The sequence below is a fragment of the Xenopus laevis genome, chromosome 2L, assembly GCF_017654675.1.
Source record: "Xenopus laevis strain J_2021 chromosome 2L, Xenopus_laevis_v10.1, whole genome shotgun sequence".
In the NCBI taxonomy this organism is placed as follows: domain Eukaryota; kingdom Metazoa; phylum Chordata; class Amphibia; order Anura; family Pipidae; genus Xenopus; species Xenopus laevis.
In genome coordinates this window covers 150079912-150102011 of record NC_054373.1, presented here as the reverse complement: position 1 = coordinate 150102011, position 22100 = coordinate 150079912, and the positions used below count along the sequence as shown (strand labels likewise).

General features: G+C 37.5%; 1 protein-coding gene across 4 annotated transcripts in view; it reads left to right on the top strand.

The window, feature by feature from the left end:
• galnt6.2.L (UDP-N-acetyl-alpha-D-galactosamine:polypeptide N-acetylgalactosaminyltransferase 6 (GalNAc-T6), gene 2 L homeolog) overlaps positions 1–21673 on the top strand; it is a 31761-nt gene extending 10088 nt beyond the window's left edge. For 2 of the 4 annotated variants that reach the window (XM_041580819.1, XM_018244721.2), the window contains exons 2-11: positions 5175–5742; positions 8111–8283; positions 10892–11041; positions 11437–11671; positions 13665–13782; positions 13946–14146; positions 14948–15079; positions 16101–16202; positions 18156–18314; positions 20686–21673. In XM_041580819.1, coding sequence (XP_041436753.1) covers positions 5258–5742; positions 8111–8283; positions 10892–11041; positions 11437–11671; positions 13665–13782; positions 13946–14146; positions 14948–15079; positions 16101–16202; positions 18156–18314; positions 20686–20799 — 1869 coding nt within the window. In that variant the 5' untranslated portion in view covers positions 5175–5257 and the 3' untranslated portion in view covers positions 20800–21673. 4 annotated transcript variants of the gene reach the window in all.
• Positions 21674–22100: the final 427 nt, after the last annotated feature.

Sequence of the window (22100 nt, the reverse complement as noted above, 5' to 3'; positions counted from 1 at the left end):
GCAGTGCCGAACCAGAATAGATCAATTCAAAACCATTGGGCTGGTAAATAAGCAATGTGTTCCCAAACATGAATAAACATCGTATTGCTAGCTCACATTTGTGTCCATGATTTCTTGGAACAAACATTGGTTTCTTAAATGGATACTTCAATAGAAGAAGAAAAAATAGATTTGGTAGTGCACTTAGATGAAACAAAACAAGAGTGACATGATTGTGATGCCTTTTTAACCATTTACAGTGCAATCAGATTTCTGTTTTAAATGAATGAAGTCCAGAAAAATAGAATCTACAGTGCCAGCACTCTTACTTTGGTGTCATTAAAATTCAATTTGAGTTTTTAAAAACATTTGATTTTCTAAAATGTATCATGTATTTGCCCTTTAAGAATTCGAATTCGACTATTCGCAACCTTAAACCAGCCAAGTTGCTGTTTTCACCTATAGGGGACGTCCAGGGATCAATTTGGAGTTGTTTGCAGCGTTGCTGAAAATCTAGGTTTTTTTCGTCAAAAATATCTCAAATTCGATTCAAATTTGTTTAAAATTCGATTCGAATTCAATTCAAGTTTGTGTTTCATTCACCCAAGTTTTAAAGATTCGAATTAATTAATAAATTTCGATTGGTTGAATTTTGGTCGAATTTAGAGTTCATCTGAGTTCATGGGAGTTTATAAAAATCCCATGAACTCTAAATTCGACCCTTGATAAATCTGCCCCAAAGTGTTAATGGGTATAATGAGCTGCTGCTGCCTAGGAGTACTTTATACAGGTGGTTTATTTAGGAAGTGTTACTCGATTTAACCACACACAACTTCCCTAAAGAATCATGGAGATAAGGTCAAATGTAAAATGAAAGTACTTTCAATTTCACTTATCTTTATTTTTCTGACAAAAAATAACAAAGCCAATAGATATTTTTATTTTAACTAAAACAGGCAGATGCCTTTTTAGCAGATACCCTATTTACTGGCCTCATGTTGAACCGATGTGTATATTGCCCTCCTAGGAGGGCAATGCCATTTTGATGTGTGTATGCTTTTTAGATCTGTGTAAAAAGGATAAAAACTGTGTAACTAAAAAGAAGTGATAGTGTTCTTTTAAATAAAACTGTAGTCCAGTGTATGAATAAAGGTTTCAGGCAGCATAGTTACTATAGGGCAGTGCTGTCCAACTTCTGTGATACTGAGGGGCGGAATTTTTAAGGTCTACATGGTGGAGGGCCGATGATGGAGGCCAGTGTTCTCCACTCCCTGTTTTTAGACCACACCACTTTAAACCACACCCATGTTACCCCATGTCACGGACGCCATCTTCTGGGTCTTCGGTCTTCTTCAGGTCTTCTTCCTTCCATTTGGCAGTTATCAAATACCGGAAGACTGCTCCAAATCAAATAGTCGAATAGTAAATCCAATTCCCCAATTCAAATGTAAATTTGAATGTGAAATTCATCACGCCTCGACCATAGAAACAATTCTAATATTCGTCTCCTAAAACCTGACAAATTCCTTTACAAGTCAACGGCAGTCAATTGACCCATTTGAATATGTTTATAACTTTCCTGACATTCAGAGAAAAATTCTATTTGAGTTTCGTTCGTCATCGATTCAAATACGAAACTAATTTTCAGATCTTTCTCATTCGATTGAACTATAGACAATCAAATTTTTTCATAATTAACCTCCCGTTCAAGTTGTGAGTACATTCAAATTTATTAGAGTAAAAATAAATCACATCAATTCGAAATTCGACCTTTGATAAATCTGCCCATTAGTGTAGATATTGCTGTATATATAGTTTATGTGAGTGTGTGCATGTATGGATGGTAGGTTCCATTTGGAGGGGTTGAACTTGGTGGACTTTTATCAACCCAACTTAACTAGGTAATTGTAAAGATCATGCAAAATTATTTAAGACATTGCAGAATTAGACTTACGATTTATTATTCTTACTTTAGGTTATCATGTTAGTTTGTAGCACATTTCAGTTAATAAAGAACACAGCTGAAAAATAAGCCTGGTCTCCGACCCTTGGGGCACTTTGCCTTGCTGAAGTTTTCAGTGCAGCAGTGTGCACGGATACCAAGGCACTGTTGTGATCTGAATACAGGCACTGTTGAGTCTATGTGATATGCTAAGATTTTCCCAACAGAGAAACTTAACCGACGAATCTCATTTCAGATCAGTCAACAGACTCCTCCGTGGAGGTTACAGGAATTCTATTATATTGTTCAACTTTGTTACTGGAAATATAAACTTGATTGTGTTTAGCGGGTTTGGGAGTCCAGCTAAAAACATTCAAAATAATAACTCATAAAAAAGGAGCAATGAGGCAAATCAGAATATATTGTTTAAAGGTTACCTTTGGTAGAACTTTAGTATGCGCTGTTTAATTCTTAAACATTTTGAAGTTGGTTCTCCTTTTTTTATTTCTTTTATTCTATACATGCCACTTTTTGCTGTGCAGGGTAATGGTCGTGGTATGAAATAATTGGGAGCATATCTCCATTGCAAGGCAAAGAGCAATGCAAGTATAGGCATCCTCCCTATGCATAAGCAGGAAAAGTTGAGCTTCTGGTGACCCTTTAACGCACAGTGAGGCAATTTGTACCCAGATACCACATTTTAGCTCACGACAAGGTATTTTAATTTGAACACAAATCTCAGAGAAGACTGGAAACTGATATAAAAAGTCAGAATATCTCCCTCGTTCCCTTCAGTGTTCTGCATCTTTGAACAGAGTAGCTGGCTTTCACAAAGCTCTGAAGTGGAAACAGACACCATCCATTAATAATGCGTTTCCTGGCACGGCGCTAAGAGAAGGGAAGCACTTGGCCCTATCCACAGGCACTAGAGAATCCACTCTTTGTCTCCCTAAACCTGGAGGTCAGCCCCTTTATTGGTACAAGATGCCACACTGGATGGGGATCAGCCAGACAAACCACTTGCTGTGGGCAAGTTAACCTTTTTATCTTTCAAGGACAACAATGCCGGAGATAAGATTGTCTTGGGACTGGTAACACACAATGTTTCTGAAACAGAAGGATGAATAGGGGAGGCTAAAGTCAGGTTTAATAACATAATGTGACATGCCAAAATCCTTATACTCTGTGCATAGCTTATCCTTGTGCTCTACCAAAAGCTGTCACAGGTAGGACTAATCCATCCTGTTATCCCACTACACATTTAATAGATCAGATTTGAAGATAAAAAGAAAGCAAATCCTTATTCTGTATGACCCGGCCAAATGGCAAATTTTCTGCCATGTAACTTAATATATACATTCTGCTGTGTGGCCTGCTTACAGTGGGGTTTTAACTATTGCCTGTAACAAAATATTTATTTTTTTATGTTTGCAAAACCTTGCAGGTGTCTTCTTCTGTATGAGCTCAAATAGCATTGGCATTCACAAAACACATCATAATACCCCTTGTTTTCCATCCTACTCATTTTGCTGCCCCAAGTGTATTGTACTGGTCTCATTCTGTTGTGTTAAATACACTGGACACTTTTATTTAAACATTTATTATATTGATCAAGTTACCAGTAGAATCTTTTTCTCTTCAGAGTGCTCAACTGCTCATTTACTGCAATGGGACAATTTGTTGTAATGTTGGATGTTATGAAAAGTAGATGGCTTTCCAGTGCACACAATGAGTATTTTTGCTGTTGTATCTCACTTGTTTGGTTGTTACCTGACTGTGTGGATGGCTGGAGAAAATGTGTAAAGTTGTAATTGCTTTGAATTGCTTTAAATTACCCTAAAAGATTAACACTCCTAGATACAATGCACATTTTTAATTATACATTGATTTTTTTTTTTCTTTCTCCTCTAAGTAAAAAATGTGAATATGAATGAGTGTTTCAGTGGTTAGTGTGTATAGATGAACCGCACCTCTCTCCTGACGAAATCCCCCCGAAACGTTGATGCACAGGTGGTCACTTTAAATAAAAGGGGTAAGCTCCCCACCTGCAACATACACGGTGTTGTGCTATTCTCTTAAATCTTCTTTCAGTGGTTAGGCCATAAATGGTCTAAACTCCTATGGTATCTGGCCAAACAACTCAATGGCAAACAGACTAATATAGTTCACTGCATGCTCTTCGCTTCTTTATCTGACATGGCAACATACTCTGGCAGATATGACACATAGTCTACTGAAAATGTTCAAACCATGATCCACTGAGCAACCAATATTCATAGTTCATTTAGGAAAATATGATGAAACATTTGTGGTCACCTTAAGAGCACCTTAGGCCCTGCACTCACGTTCACCTTTCCAATAACATTGTTGGTGATTAGTAACTGAGCAGGCCTAGGAATCATAACTAATTATATTAATGTGTGTTAAAGGGGTGGTTCACCTTTAAGCTAACTTTTATTATGTTATAAAATGACCAATTCTAAGCAACTTTTCAATTGACCTTCATTATATTTATTAAAGTCTTTTTTTTTAAATTATTTGCCTTCTTTTTCGGTCTCTTTCCAGCTTTCAAATGGGGGTCACTGACCCCATCCAAAAAGTAAATGCTCTGTAAGGCTACAAATGTATTGGTATTGATAGTTTTGATGGTAGAAAATGTATACGGTTAGAGTCCCTTGGGTATTAGGCATAATGGAAGGGGATTAAGTATCTGCCCTTCACAAAAAACTTGAATCCTACACATATTGCATATCTGGAGGTACATGCTTAAAATATAAGCCTTTCCCCCCCCCCCGGTGTATTTGCTTGGTAAATACATACACCCACTCATATGAGTTTTCATAAAGCTAAGATAATGTACTTCACTTTTGTTCTCTATGTACTTCTCATATTTCTACTGTATATAAATATATATACAAATATAGTAAGAAATATTCTATATGCACACCTTTCCACTATAGAAATATATATATGTATAATAATATAGTAGAAATATGTATATAGTAAAGTTGAAATACATACATATAGAAAAGGCAGATATGAATGCAATTTTAAAATGTTTAGCATTTTGTAACCTTTGTGCTGGTAAATGCCAGAAGATATTAGTGAAGCAATTTTGGCCTTATTATTTAAGCTGTAGAGGGACACACCCAGTGTGACAGTTACGTTTGCTGGCAATAACCTGTTTGGAATTCATTTGTAAATTATGGGCTGCAGCTTCAACTTTCTTGTTTTTTATTTCCCATATTTCTAGGTCTATATGACTGCTGACTTATTTTGCATGGAGTTATAGAAGATTCAGTTCTCTTAAACTACTGTGATTGACACTTTATAACAATGAGGTTATTTCGAAGGAACTATGGACCCCTCAAGCTGGCTATGGTGGGCGTTGTTTTTGTGATATTTGTGTTCATGATGCACAAAGATGTTGGGAATGGAGCAAAAGATGACCCTTGGATAAAAAACATAGTTGTTAAAAAAGATCAAATGTTGGATATGATGATGGGGGCTGTGAACAATTTAAGGGATTCTATGCCAAAGCTCCAAATTATGCCCCCTGGTCAAGACGTAGCACCTGTAGAGGTGATAAAGTCATGCCTACCTGGATATTACACACCAGCAGAACTTAAACCATTTATGGAGAGACCTCCACAAGACCAAAATAGCCCTGGTGCTGATGGGAAAGGATTTAAAAAGGACAGCTGGACCAAAGAGGAGACTAAAGAAAAAGAAAAAGGATTTGACAAGCATTGCTTCAATGCATATGCCAGCGATAGGATTTCCCTTCATAGAGCCTTGGGCCCTGACACCAGACCTCCAGTGTAAGAATCATTCAAATTATCTTTTCACATTACCAAAACTTAACCAAAACAGCATGTACAGTGCACATTTTATACTATATATGTGAATGATACTCCTGCTGAATGGGATTGAATCAATACTTTATGTGACTTACTAAGATGCAAACTAAATTAGAAGTGCTCTAAATGAAGCTAAATGTGGCATTGTTATTTTCTAGAAGGAGATACTTTTACCTTTCTCAGCCAGTTTATTATTCTTATATGTTTGCATTTCCTTTCAGCACATATGTACTCGCCTCAGAAATACCACATCTTCAATATTTCTTGAGGGCTCTGTAACTAACAGACAAGCACAAAAATGCATGAATATAAACTCTGTCCACAAAGGACCGGACCAGTGTTTATTCTTGCTGCTTGTGGCTGCTGCTGTCACTATTCTGAATAAGGTGCATTGTGAAAAATACAGAGAATTGTGAAAAATACAGAGAATACATCTCACAACAGCTTATATGTAATAAACCATTTATATAGCGAATAAGGTAGCCCCGCTTGTAAAATATAATGATATTATAAGTTACCAAGGAGTTCCATAACAGTATTGAGTAGTGATGGGCAAATAAATTCGAAAAATCCGCCACGTCAAAAATATTTGGGCACATGCCAGAATAGCCACACACATAAAATTTGTTGCGCCTCAAAATTATTCGGACTTTAATGCATTTGGACAAAATAGGCGAGTGTATAAATATTGTCATGGGCGTCAAAATTGACGTGCGTTATATAATTTTGATGCCCATTGACTTCAATGCATTTCGAGAATTCTTTGCAGATTCGCAAATTTTGCGGTAAATTCGCAAATTTTTGGGTGAAACTGGACAAATTCGCCCATCACTACTCTTGTGTTTATCTAAATAAACGAATTTGTAAAGATATAAAAAAAAATTTGTGTTTGTATGCGGCATTCGTTAATCCTAAATCGAAAATTGCCATTTTAAGTACAAATTGCCACCCCTCCAGACCATATGATTCATGGTACTGTAAAACTGTAGTTTTTCTACTAAGGTGACTTCTTGAGGAGCACACAGACCATCACAAAATGCTGACTCAAAGTAAAATATGTAAAAGGGCAATATTTATGGATATTTACATTCCAGTTTGGCAAGTTTTTTTACTAGGTCACTTAATATGATATAAACTCAGTTAGTAAAGTATTTATCTTGCACCTGCTCACCAATTATACTTTCAGTGCTGTGAGCATTTGCCAAGCAAGAAAATCCACTATTAATTACTTTATTTAATGCGACTTGCAGCAAGTTATGTTGTGCCTCAGCTTAGCTTGGAATTCTGGTGAAAAAATACTGTAGTGGGAGTATATTATTGTGACTTCTTTGCACGTGGCAATTGTGTTGGTAAATGAACCATTTTGAGTTTACCAGTTTGCATAAGTAAAAACAAAAATTCTATCATCATAACTTGAGAGTAATAGAGGAAATTGTCTCTACAAACTCCAGTAGAATATTTCAGGCTGGAAACAAATTAACACTCTAGTTGAAAATTTGCGTTAAGGTCAATTAAGGCAGTCTATTAACATTATTAACTCCAACTTCTGTACTTTAACGGAGCCCTTTCAGTTGGATCGTCTAACTGCACTGTTGCATGCTACAGTGGGTCATCAGACTGAGTTTAACAATTGTTGTATCTGTGGGAGCGTTTCTGGTGTAGCTGAAAGATTTGGGAAAGCTCATATTCCACAGCGGGTGTCGATCCTTGCCTTGGCAGGTGTGTCCATGACAATAGGTCAGAAAAAGTGCCTTCCCTGGGGGGGCTGCTTTTCAGTAAAACCAAGGAGAAAAAAGAAGTGCCTAAATCAATTTAATTTCAAGTAGGGAAGCCACCCCCTTTCAGTAACTTCCCTTTCGAAAACTATTAACAGCAATAAAAAAAATCTGAAAACTGTAACAGCTGTCTCCATGGCTAGTCAGTAGGAAAAATGAAAGGAGCATCATTGTTTCATTTGAAGGCAGCAGGAAAACCTGAGCTCTCATGTGGAACATTTCCCCTGTTTGAAGTAGAACTGAGGTATGCGGCCTGTAAAGAACCATTCAGCCTGGTGTTGAAAAGCTAGAAATGAGCTTTATACAATGCAGCCGAATCCAAAAGACCCTTCCCTACATATTTCTAATTAATGTTTCAGACTGTGATTTAGAAGTTTGGCAAGCATCATCTCTCATAATGTGCTTAACAGTAGGCGACCGTATGCTTGGAATAAATAAAGGCTACAAAGCTTTATTGGGTCAGTTTGCTTTAAATATGATTTAATCAGCTGACTGATCCAATATGCTTTCAGTTACTGAATGCTAATGAGCTTCTTCATTTTTCCATGTTACAGGTGCATTGAGCAGAAGTTCAAGCGCTGCCCTTCACTGCCCACAACCAGTGTTATAATTGTCTTTCACAATGAGGCTTGGTCGACTCTTCTTCGTACAGTGTATAGTGTCTTATACACCTCACCAGCCATTCTACTGAAAGAGATCATTCTAGTAGATGACGCCAGTGAAGATGGTAAGTTATGTTTCCAGCAGTTCAAATGCATCTGGTGCCTGGTGTTTTGATTAACTGCCAATGTAATTCTTTTTATTGATATTGGATGTTTGGATGTGTTGTAATTGTTATAATACCCCTTGTTATGTATACCACTTATCACTAGTTTAGTAAGCAAAGCTGAAAATGAACAACCTAAATTCCCCATGGCCAATCCAACTTTGTGGGATCACAACAAAATAGCTGTCTTGACATAGGTGAAAGCTGAACAGTTATGGAAGTTTACTAAATTCTGAAGAACCATAGGTTGGATGTTCCTACTTTGTATAAATAATGGGGCCCTACAATGTACTGTATGTTGCTCAGGCCTCATCATGAGAGTGCATGATTGGTGCATAGCCTGACAAGTTCTGAGTACAAATGCACACACCCTCTTTCACATTAAAAGTGCTCGTACTTACTCTTTGTTCCTCACAATGTGCCCTCCAGTCTTTCAGAAGTAATACGTGATATAGATATCGTTCTTAATCAAATAGCTGACTCCATTGGGTCTGCTTGGGCCTCTGCAACGAGGCTTGTCTCTAAAGCTTGCAATGTATTTGAGATGATTAAAAGTATTTGGTTTCCAGAATGACATGCTTACAAAAGAGTTCATTTTCTATTAATGTTCTCCAGAGAATGGCATGAACAGAACATAGCTTGTGGGATTTTCCTTTTTTTTTTTTTTTCTTAAAGATTTTATCCTTTCATTAAATGAACGAATTCTACAGTGGATCATGCCAAAACTATTGTGTGTTTGTGCTTGCTTCCTGAAAACAAATTTGCCTTGCCATGAATTACAGTATATTTTGTGTTCATTTGGAATTAAATTATCACTAAAAATGAAGAGTATGCTTGTAGGGAAAGTAGTAAACATTTCCTCTTTTGGATGGTTGTTTTCTTTAAATGTGGTCTTCTCCTAGGATCCTGTATATAAAATGTTTGTATAATAGCTAGTGACATAATTCCTGGCTTTGTGACCCTGTATTTTAGCTGCATTTTAGAATCTCATTGAATTTCATTGAATTAGGTCTTTTATAAACATATATTGAAACAGGTTATCAGTAAGTGCCATACAGGGGCCTCCTAAACCAATCGGGCCTTCTTCCTCTAGAGTTAGACCCTTGGTAAAAGTCTTTTGGGGCAGGTTTACTAAAGGGCGAAGTGACTAACGTGAAAATTCGCCAGCGTGACATCATTTCGTTACTTCGGTGATTTTCTAGCGGTCGCTGGCGGAACTTCGCTAGCAAAGGAGATAGACTTAAGCGGTACTTAGCCAAGGAGAGAGACTTAAGCGGTACTTCGCTCCCTAACGCCTGGCGTTGTTGTGCTTTGGTGAATGGACGTAACTACGCAAATGCACTAAGATGTGGATTTTACTGAATGTTACCTCTTGCGCCAGACTTGCCTTCGCCACCTCAGACCAGACAAAGTGCAATAGATTAAATAGGAGTTCCTCAAAAAATAGTTGAAAATTTTTCTAAGTCCCAAAAAACGCTATCGTCTTTTCCTTTTTCAGGGTGATAGGCTTCAAAATAGAGTAAAATTTAGTGTAAATTTTTTTTGGGGTAACCGGCAAATTAGCCAACGCTAGCGCAACTTCGCTTCGCTTGGCACAGTAATGCTAGCGCAACTTCGCCAGCGTTCAGCGCCCTGGACGCAACTTTGGATTTTAGTGAGACACTGGTTCATTAGTTACCAAGTTGATTCTTCTGTGTCGGTATTGCTTTTAGTTGTTTTATTGATTTTAAATGTCTTGAGATGTTGTCAGTTCATAATGGAGATGTTAAGCAGGCATTTTAGACTGATGTGATTGATATCTAGTCATTTATGACCTACCTGCATAATAACTGATATGTATGGGAGGCTCTTTAAAACCCATTTTGGCCAATCCATCTGTTGATGAGATTAAACAGAATACAGGGCTCAATATTGACCCATTCTGTAGACTGTAGGGTTCAGTGGCTAACCCAGAGATGCATGGGTATACACCTCCAGGGTGTAAAGAGGCATGGGGGCAATTTCACTAACCGGCAAAGCTATTTTTGCCACTTCGCCAATTTACTAAAAGTGTCCCTAGCGAAGTAGATAGACTAGCGCAACTTCGCAGCCTAACGCGAAGGGGGCGAAACTACGCAAATTTACTAAATATTTTATTTTTCTGAACGTTACCTCTTTCGCCAGAGTTTACTTCGCCAGGACAGACCAGGCAAAGTGCAATAGAGTAGATAGGAGTTTGTAAAAAAAAATCTTTCTAAGTCCCAAAAAACGCTGGAGTTTTTTTCTTTTTATTGGGTGATAAGCTGAAAAAGATAGGAATTTTTTTTTAGGATACCCTCCTAAAAAACAAAAAAAAAACATTCTTATGGAGGTTAGATCATACAGTAAATGTGAATTTAGGGGTTCATTATCCTTTAAGACCCATTTGACTAATTTGGTACAATAGGCGCTTTTTGGCTGTAATTTAATAATCACAGAAAGATTTTTGTTTGTGTGTGCCATATTATGTTAGTAGAGGGAGAGTGGAGCAAACTATATCCTGCCTTAATTTTTCCACATGCCTTTTATTGTTATTTATCTGTCTTTACAGAATATCTGAAGGAAAAGCTGGACGACTATGTAAAGGCATTACAGATTGTGAAAATTGCAAGACAGAAAGAGAGAAAGGGATTAATCACAGCAAGGTTGCTGGGTGCCAGCATTGCCACGGGTGAAGTGTTGACCTTCCTGGATGCCCACTGTAAGTACTGAGACATTATAGGCAATAGTTTTAGTTGATCAATAGGATATGTGACACAGGGAGAGATGTTATCTTTCCTACATGGTGAACTATCAAGTATCTTGCCAACAAAAAGGCCCCTGTAGTAACATACAAGAGAGTTTCTCAACCATGTACAGGTATTTAAGAACTTTGAAGAGAAACTTCTTCTTACACCTAAATCAGTGTTTAAGGAGTTTTCTAAGAATATCAGAGGACATATTTCTAGAAATGTCACATTAGACCCTTCAATGCCAGAGCACATTACTACTGAACTGCTCCTTAATATAATGGTCAGAGCAGATGGGAGACATATCTTACTAAATGCACATTTAATTCACTGAGCATAATAACCCTTTAATTCCACTATTAACCAGGTGAATGTTTTCATGGTTGGCTGGAGCCTTTGTTGTCAAGAATTGCAGAAGATTACACCGCTGTTGTAAGTCCAGACATCACAACTATAGATCTTAACAGCTTTGAGTTTGCCAAACCGGTCCAATATGGCAAAACACACAGCCGTGGAAACTTTGACTGGAGTTTGACTTTTGGTTGGGAAGCAATCCCTGAAGCTGAGAAGTTGCGGAGAAAAAATGAAACCTATCCCATCAAGTAAGTAATACCGGTCTGGTAATGTGCAGGCAACCTCTTGGGCTTGGTCTGTTTTATAATCTTATAGACCACCAGGTAAATCCATACACATAGAGCACTTGTGATCTAAAGATATTACTTTTATCTCCAGTAAAATAAACAACCAGATTATAATTACACTAATCTAGGAGTTAACAATGAAACTTTCCTTTTTTTTCCTTAATTTACTAATATGTCCCACTTTTTGTCACCTGTACTGAGACTTCTTCTTCCTGGGAAATCATAGATTACTAAATTCTGTCTAGATAGCACTGAGTTGTCTTGCTTGATGCATAACCCAGTTTCCTTTCAAGAATGAATCCTAAAACAAAGAAACCCAATTTGCAGACAGATCTTCTAAGGTTAAAGACCTTAACAATAATTCATGAAAAATATTTTCTGTATGTCTACCTACTTGAGAGAATTTATCAGCAGTGCAGATTCGAACAGTGAATATATTTGCCCTGCATATGTCCAGATTGTGGTGCAAACAGAATTGCCAAATTTTATTCACCTTGCAAATGTCCTTAAAGGAGAAGGAAAGTGATTTATCACTTGGGGGTCCCAGATGTTAGGCACCCCAAATGATTGTATTAACCTACCTGACACCCTGGGCTCCTATCAGCAAAAAACTGCACCGACCCGGGGTTCTGCCAGCGAGCAACACGGAGCAATAGTATTCCTGCTTCTTCTTTCTTCAAATTTCCCAGGGCAGATGTATGCGCAGTAGAACTCAACTCGCCTGATTGCCGGCGCGCCCCTGACTAGAATACATATATTGGTGTCAATATATTGGGTTGGTGATCTAAATTACAGAAAAAAACCTTATTTGGAAAAGTCAAGCCATCAGGCATTCCAGATAATAGATCTTATACCTACCTAATATTTGCAACAGAAGAAGGAAATGTTAGAAGAGGTGGAAACAAGAACAGTTGGAATACATTTTTGGCCCATTAAATGGGCTCTATGTAAAAGCAGCTGTAATGAGATACAGTATGTGGGAGATAGATAGCCGGATATCCATAGCTGCTTCCCATTTGTTTGCAATTTCTCAGGTTAGATTGGCCTTACAATTTGAGTATAGTAGATACACCCAATTGCCTTTTGCTGGCAATCTGATTTAATGCATTTCAACAGGAGAGTAGAGAGAGTTACGTTTTTATGTGTTCTACTGTTAGTTCTCTTGCTCCGACCCCATTGCTTCTGGACTTTTAAATTGAAGCCCTTTCTTTAAAGGGGAACTATCGCGACAATGAAAATTTAATATAAGCTTCATCATACGGAAATAAGAAACTTTCTAAATACAACTAAATATTCTGCATTGTTTCTGAAATAATCAAGTTTATCTTCACTCTCCTTCTCTCAGCATCTGTTTCTCTTCATTCTGTATTCATGGAGCAGTCTTCTGCTCTACCCAAACCCACTGGCTGACAACTGACTCCTGATCACTTAGCCTCTTAGACTTGTCCTCTTACAGTCACACACTGATGAATATACATTTCCAGCAAAACCGGTAATTTCAACAGTGCTGATAGAAAAGTACTAGCGCATTTTGCATCTTTATTATTGTACAGAACATAAACACTAGAAATATGAACTTAACAGGGGGTCAAAACTGGACAAACTGTAAAGTCAGGTCAACTTTTTTGGGATTTGATTGCCTATCAATGTGAATAAAGCACTTTTCCAAAAGTAAATATGCAGAAAGTTCTCCTCTGAACACTTATGCAGTTATTTGTTTGAGAAATGCCTCTTTGAAGGTGAAGTTTAAAGCTGATGTCCACAAGATATTCTGACTGCCATCAACACAACACAGAGTCACTGGCCATGTGACTGAGCAGCATCTTACTACATCCTTCATCTTTTCTAACCCAAGGACAGAAGATAAAATAATAAAGAAATGGAGCTTTGAATGAAAATGCTCACTTTAGTTAACTGTATATTGATTGCTAACAATGGCCTCTCACTATTCTAGGACTCCTACGTTTGCCGGAGGTCTCTTCTCCATTTCCAAAGCCTACTTTGAACACATTGGCTCCTATGATGAAGACATGGAAATCTGGGGAGGAGAAAATGTGGAAATGTCTTTCAGGGTAATTATTATTATTATGCTATTTATGTCAGTTTTAAGGAAGGCTTCACATGCTACTGCATAATGATTCTCTGGATGAGAGTGACTGTTACATGCTGGGCCTGTGACTCAGCTCCTGACTCATGTCTGCACTTTGCTAATGGCACATACCAATATTCCTCCAGGTCTGGCAGTGCGGTGGGCAGCTGGAAATCATTCCCTGCTCTGTGGTTGGTCATGTTTTTCGCACAAAGAGTCCTCATAGTTTCCCTAAGGGTACCCAGGTGATCTCCAGGAACCAGGTGCGCCTGGCAGAGGTGTGGATGGATGACTACAAAATCATATACTACAGGAGGAATGATCAGGCTGCAAAAATGGTTAAAGAGGTAGGTCATATACATGCATCGTTTTTTTTCTTTTATGTATGTATGTGTATACGTGTATGTTTTATTGGAACGTTTTCATATGATTATAATTTTAACATTATTTTTCTGCTTGCCCTTGTATAGTTAGAACCCCTCACAAAGCCCAATTGCAGTGGGATTCTAGATCTCAAGCAACATTTGTGGCTTTAGGACCACTACAGACATTGCTGATTGTTAGGGGGTTTGTTGCCATATAGATAGCAAAACCATCTGTAGAAGTCCCTTAAAAGGACAAGGACATTTTGAGTCAGTGTGCAGTGCCAAACTGTTAGGCACCCTTTCCCCAGGACTCTAATAATCGCTTACGCTAAAACAGCGTATCCCCTGAGCCCTTGAGCATTACAGAGTCCGAGTGCTTCAGAACAATTCTGCACTGCGCATGGACCAAGTCTGAAAGTCTGCCAAAGGCACAGGAGGTTAACGTGCTTTTATCTTAAGTTTATACTTATTGTGCTTCACCCAGAAATCTTGTATAAGAGCTACTAAGGACTGTTTCTACTGTGTAGGAGGCGTGTGAATTGCATCTCTTCGCAAGGCACAATTCATACATTCAGTTTGCAGTATTTTCAGAACTTATATTTGCATGATCAAAGAGCTTGGAATCCTAATCTGCCATCTCGTGGTAGGAAAATAGAACAGTTGCATACAGCTTAATAAACAAAGTCAATTGAATATCTCTGTCAGTGCTAGTGTCAGGGCAGACTGGCTGGTTTGTTCCTTTGTAACCATGCTTTCCAATATTTTATTTCATTGATATTGTAGAAATCCTTCGGGGACGTTTCTAAAAGACTCAAGCTGAAGGCAGACTTGCACTGTAAGAACTTCACATGGTACCTTGAAAATATCTATCCTGAATTGTTTGTACCTGACCGGGATCCAACATATTCCGGTGCGGTAAGTAATGTACCCTCGTTTGTCTAAAATGTAGTTTGATCTCTTCTACAGGTATTTAGATTGTAAGCTCTTGTTTACAGGGTCTGGTCCTACATATTTATATTATGTAACCCTGGTTGGTTAGAGCATTGTAAGATCCCTTCTTGCTATAAATGACTGTAAAGCATTTGCTGGTCCTATATTAATGAATGAATGATGATGAGATATATAACAGACTAGCACACCAGAAAATGCCCTTTTTTCTACAGAATTGGGTAGTGTGCAATGTGTGCCAGATGCATCAGAAAGATTTGATGAATCTGTAAGCTGGTAAATGTGTATTGTGCAGCATTTCTACATACTTATTGACCTAACTATGCTTGCTCATTGATAATGTAGGAAGCCCACATTTGGGATTTAATACTCTGTTATATACATTTAGGAAAACAAATATACGTAAACGCACGTGAGATGTAATTATTTGACGCTTTTTATAACAGCATATAAATGAGTTTAATGTTAAAACATCATAACAATTAGAAATGTTGCTTTGATCTCCTCTTTGTTTGAGTCCCTGACTCGAACTTCTAGTAAAGTGTAGTAGCATATGATAATAATATTACAACAGTATGGCTGCAATTGCAGCTTTGTTAACACTAAGCTTATGTCTTTAGTACCATGCAAAGTTCTTCTTTGCAAATATGACACTTTTTTGCCTAGATTAGCTTTTTCCGTACCCACCAGAGGGAGCTATGCTCAACCATTTTTGCCAAAAACCTTATTGACTGCACTGTTTTCTGATGTGTATCTATGAATTGTAACCTGGACTAATAAATGCATGTTGATCAGTACCACCCGTCTAGTTGAAAAATGTCCCTCAATTTTTAAGTGATCTGCTTTCTTACAGTGCTGTGATTCTGACTCATTCTCACTTATTATAGTCCATTAACTGTCCCCATTCACCAGCAAAATAAGATACAGATGTCATGCATATGGAATTATGCTCGAAGTGTTCCTTGATGAACCTTATTTTTTCTTACAGGTTAAAAATGAAGGAGCACAGAAGTGCCTTGATGTAGGGGAGAACAATCATGGTGGAAAGCCGCTGATAATGTATCCATGCCATGGAATGGGTGGCAACCAGGTACTTTTTAGCTGCACCACTACTTGTAAGAAACAAAATTTTATGATGGGCATGGCCAGCTAAGAGTAAGTTCAATGCAGCAATATCAAGGTTCCCAATTTGGAAAAATACTTAAATAGAACCTATTTCTCTCTAGCCTTTAACTGTCAAGGGTTAGGGGGAAAGTAGATCCAAAACGTTGCAGCGCACTCCTGGGGTCAATGATCACTCAGGTTCGTATTCACTTAAAAGGTCTTTATTAGTTACATCAGTTAAAAAGGAATGTTAGCTCAGGGTCTGACGTGTTTCATAACTATGTACTTCATTAGGGGGAAAGTAGTTCAATAATAGCTTGAGCAAATATCCAACAGTTATTATGAAATAGTATAATCTGTCATTTGTAAAAGGCTGGTAACATTATTTCTGTTCTCTATTCTAAAGCCAGTGCTGGAATGAAAAAAAACATCAGGTCACTTACACTGTATGCAGTTTGGCACAACATATTTTATACAGCTCACTCTGTATTGAGATTTATAATATGTGACATGAGGGATAACTTTAGCCATTACAGTATGTGCTGTGTACACGGCATTTTGTCAGCTGGTCGATTTTGGCTCAAAAATCCATTTGTACTCCGCACAATATTAACATTTTCCAATGCTGTTTCTCTGCCAGCAGTGAAAAATGCTGTGTGTGACATAACCCTATGGGCTGTATTTTGTAAAGTTAGAAATGTAAGTCTAAAGGGAATGTCAACCTAATAAGAGACCCTAATTCTAATCAACTTTGCAATATACATTCATTCCAATTTTTCTATGGTTGTTAAGTTATTTGTATATGTATTTCTATTGAAAGCAGTCTGTGTGTCCCTTTCTATTCTCTGCCCTGGTGACTGTTGATACAATGTAAGACAAGGCCTGTCTTTGCTGGGGAACTAAGACTTATGCAACATTGTTTAAAAAGTAACAATCAGGAGTTAAGTAAATAGCAATTGTTTTTACAAATAACTTTAAAAGTACTGAAAATGCTTAATAATGTATGTATATTGGAAAGTTGCTTAGAATTATGTTTTCTTTTAATATAATTTTTTTTATTGTGGGTTTGATACCCTGGGTTGGCTGTTTCAATTAAAATGCATGTTCTGTATTAATACAGTCATCCTATGCAGCCAGGATACTATGCAGTAAAGATACTATATTTCTGATTGCATACACTAAACCTTAACTTGGTAGCAAATCATAAACTGTATATATGTATTAATGTAGTGCTCCGATTGATCTGTCAGAGAATGTAGTCCATTGTTATTTAGCAAAAAATATGATCATATATAATATATCAATGCATATTGTGCTCATTGTGCAACTGTTATTGCATTGCGAATTTTAATTGTGCATTGCCAACTTTTAAGAAGTGTTTGAAGGTGTCGTAATTTTTTTTTGAGCAAACAACGACTTTTTCAGTAAGAAGTTTTATTAAACAGTCTTCCACTGTCGGAAGTGGTCGCTAAACAGTTTCCGGATTCGCAAAAGCTATATTAAATTCACGCAAAACAAAATTTGTTCGCGCAAAGGCATAACTTTTCACATTGCAAATAGTTTTTCTGTTAGCGATTTTTATTACATTCCCTCGTAAGAGTGCTGAGAACACATTGTGGAATTATATGTGGATATATATATATATATATATCTGCATGTCACAGTACTGTAGTGTACCCAAAATACGTGGTGCACTCTAATTAATACATTTACCCATATACTGTAGTTTACTGCACCTATTAATGCAAATACAGTACTTCTTAGAATTCCTGACTCTCCTAGAACTACTACCCAATTTATAACCAAGGTTGCTCTAATATGCAGCTAAAAATAAAAAGCTGTGTGTTTCTCACTCCCCACTGAATTGTTTCTATCGCCGTTCATATAAACTGTTGTTATAATAATTTTTATTAAGCAAGATGTTTCTGTTGCTCTGCAGTATTTCGAATATAGTACACACAAGGAACTGCGCCACAACATCGCAAAGCAACTATGTTTGCGTTCTAAATATGGTCCGGGGCAAGTGGAGCTTGGCGAGTGCCAGTACAAGGGAAAGAAGACAACTGTGCCGGGCAATGAAGAATGGGAATTTACGAAGGTAAGGGACTTATTTATCAAAAATGCACTCTGCAAAGTGTAAAATGTTATTGTATGCCTTTTACCCCCAATTCTCACACAATAGCAGCCATCTGAAACTTAGAAACAAATCAGTATCTACGTTGCACAAAAGTTGAGCTGCATGTTTTGTGTCCAAATGGCACTTACAGTAAGTCCAGCAGCCTTAAAGACCTAAGCATATTATTCACTGAACACAAGCAGGAGTTGGTGCCACTATCTAAGGCAGTGGTTCCCAAACTGTGGGGCTTGTAGCAGGGGAGGCTCTTTCTGAAGGTCAGTTAATGTCATTAGCAGGGGAGAATGTCCATTTCTAGATACACCAAACTTGAAGGTCAGGGCGAACATGTCTTTGTTGCCAAAGACATTCTTAGGGGCAGATTTACTAAGCTCAAGTGAATACTTCGAATAAAAAATAAAGTGTTATTTCAACATTGCAACATTGCAATTTTGAAGTATTTTTTTGGGTACTTCGACCATCGAATTGGTCATATTGGATCGAATCGAAGTAAAAATCGTTCGACTATTTGACCATTCGATAATCGAAGTACTGTCTCTTTAAAAAATACTTCGACATCATACTTCGCCACTTTAAACCTACCGAGGTGCAATGTTAGGCTATGGGGACCTTCCCCAGCACTTTTCTACGTTTTTTTTTTTTGGTTGAATAAAAATCCTTCGATCGAATGATTTCATCGTTCGATCGATCGATCGATTTTTATTCGATCTAAGCTTTTGCGCAAAATACTTTGAATTCGATATTCTAATTCAAAGGATTTTTACATCGAGGGTCAAATTTGAGGGTTTTTTAACCCTCGAAATTCGACCCTTGATAAATCTGCCCCTTAAAGTTATGAATATGACTACTATTTTGACAAATATTTTCCTATATCTGTATTTGCCTCAAGAGCTAAGGCAGCCATAATCAAGGGTTGGACATTCCAGAGAGGTCCGGGCCAAGGGTTAGATCTTTAAAGGGGGCTTGAACTGAAAAAGTTTGGCAACCACTGCTTTAAGTGAACCCTTGAAATAACACTTTCTCCAAGATTGTATCCTTAAAGGGGAACTATCACAAAAATGAAAATTTAATAAAAGCTTCATTATACTAAAATAAGACATTTTTTAAATATAATCAATGAAATATTCTGCATCGTTTCCTTCGTTCTCTTCATTCTCCCTTCATTCAGGAGTTTGGTGTCTGACTTTGATAGACAGTTAAATCAAATATATCTTTTAGGGGCGGGCTACTTTTGCCTAGAAGATATTAAAATCAACAGAAATCCTGTTCCTCAACATGCAGAATTTGTGCCAAAGTCAGTTATTTTGTTAGATTTTGATTGCACTGGAATCCATTATTTGAGTGAGCCCTAATATATCTGCTAGGAAAGGGAGTTCCCCCTATAATATATATATTGGGGAAACTTCACTAAGATCTGAAGTTACCCCCAAAAAAAATTTAGATCTTTTTCAGCCTAGCGCCCTTAAAAAAGTAAAAGACGCCAGCAACTTTTTTTGAAGCAATCCCTATCTACTCTATTGCACTTCGCCTGGTCTGAGCTCGCAAAGGCAAGTCTGGCGCAAAAAGGTAACGTTCAGTAAAAGGCGCAAGTTAGTGAATTAGCGTAGTTACGTCCCTTCGCCATATCGCATGTCTGGCGTAAGGGTTCGAAGTAGTGCTAGAGTAGGTCCACTTCGCTAGCGAATTTACACCAGCACTCGTTAGTAAGTCGGCAAAGTAACGAAATGATGTCACGCTGTCAATGAAAATCTGACACCCAACTGCTGCACGAAGACAGAATGAAGAAAAACAGACGCTGAGAGAGGGATAGTGAAGAATTCTAAATAGAAAGTTTATTTCAGTGTGATTAAGCTTATATTTAAATTTTAATTTTCATGCTAGTTCCCCTTGAAGCCTTGCACTTTACACGTTGTTCACAATTGCTTGCAAGGTGTTTGGATAGGCATAAGTATATTTATATATCATGTTAAAGCATGCGAAACTGTGTCGCCATTTAAACTCTGTACACCTGTGCATGCTTTCATAAAAGAGCCATATAATCACCAGTGGTGTTATTCATCACTAACCATAGCTTAGTCTTTGAAATGCAACAGTCTTTAATACAAAGCCTTGTAAAGACCTGCGACTTCTCCAATCCCCTTCATCTATTAAGCAAGTTGACAGGTTCTAAACAGGAGTATTTCTTACCTTTACTGTTACACCCAGGATCCAATACAGTATTCTTTGCACTCAACCATTTACAGTTCTAGCCATGATGTAATTACATGTATGATACAATGTGCTTGACCTGCGTCTATATACATATAAATACATTTGAAATTCTTTCTCCATACAGGACCGTTTACTTAGAAATGTGGGTTCCAACATGTGTTTGACAGCACGAGGTGAACACCCATCCACTGCAGAATGCAACCCTGCAGACATTCACCAACGCTGGGGTTTCAGCTAAATGTGAAATGGTAGCTGGCGGGTACTAGTAGTTTCAGCTACCACTATGCCTCAAGTGCCTTTTTAATGCACTGGACCTTAGGAAAGGATCCATCAATGACCAAAGTGACCTATTTTGGATTTCATCGAAAATACAAGAATTCTCATTTTGTCCTCCACAGATGTTATTTTTTACAAATGTGCCTTACGTAACTAATGTAAAACAAGATAAACCTAAAACCAGGCAGATAATATGAACACAGGGCTGCACCAAAATGCTAGTGTCTTGAGCCAAATGGAAATTGTGGATTCAAATCTGCAGTCTCTCTCCATCATCTACTCGTTTTTACAGATTAAATCAAACAATTATGAGTGCAGTCAATGACGTTTTCCTTGTTTCCTTACAAATATTGGATCAGTTTCTCCATAGAAATATTCTTGGGTCTTGCCAGCAGAACATTAGAAATCAACTGACATCTTTACATTTAGACATTTTTTTTGCAGATCGCTTTTTTTAAATGCATCTTGATATTTTGGAACACTGACTTCAAACATTTTAACCGTAAGAAGACAAACCAGCCCAAACTGTATGGCACTGGTGCTATAAGACCCTAACCCCAAGGGAGCAAACTTTGGGATAAATTAGCTGAAGAAGTGCCCTTCAAAGACACAATCTCTTGTGATACCTTCAACTTGCTGGACTGAGTTACATAGGGATAAGAAGTCATTTATCTGGCTATTTATCAGTGCGGAATATTAAATGCACAGTCTGCTTTTAATAAGAGAAACATTTTACTGATTGTATTTGTTTTTTATTAATATGAAGGGGTTTTTTTGTTTTGTTTTCCGTCCATAAAAGGCATTATGGAGCACAATACAAGACTAAATCACTGTGACACATTTAGTATTTATTTGTTCCATAAAAAATCCTACTTCTTTGTTATTTTATGTTTACTTTAATAGCATTTTCAGGAAGATTATTTGTTATTATCAGTCTATTTGTTTTAAAGAACAATGCTACACTACATAGTGATAAGTATGTGTCTGTCTAACATCTCACTGAAAATCCAAGGGTATTAATGTGAAGTTGGTCCTCCCTTTGCTGCTAAAAGAGTCTTTACCCTCTACTCTTCTAGAAAGGCTTCCACCATTGAGGTTGGGTACTGATGTGGGAAGAGCATGCCTTCCAATTTATGACACTGGTGTTCAGTTGGGTTGAGGTCAGGGCTTTGTACAGGCCACTCAATTTTCTCTACTGCCATGTCTACAAACTAATTGTGTATGGACCTTGCACAGGGCTATTATCCTTCTGAAACAGGAACG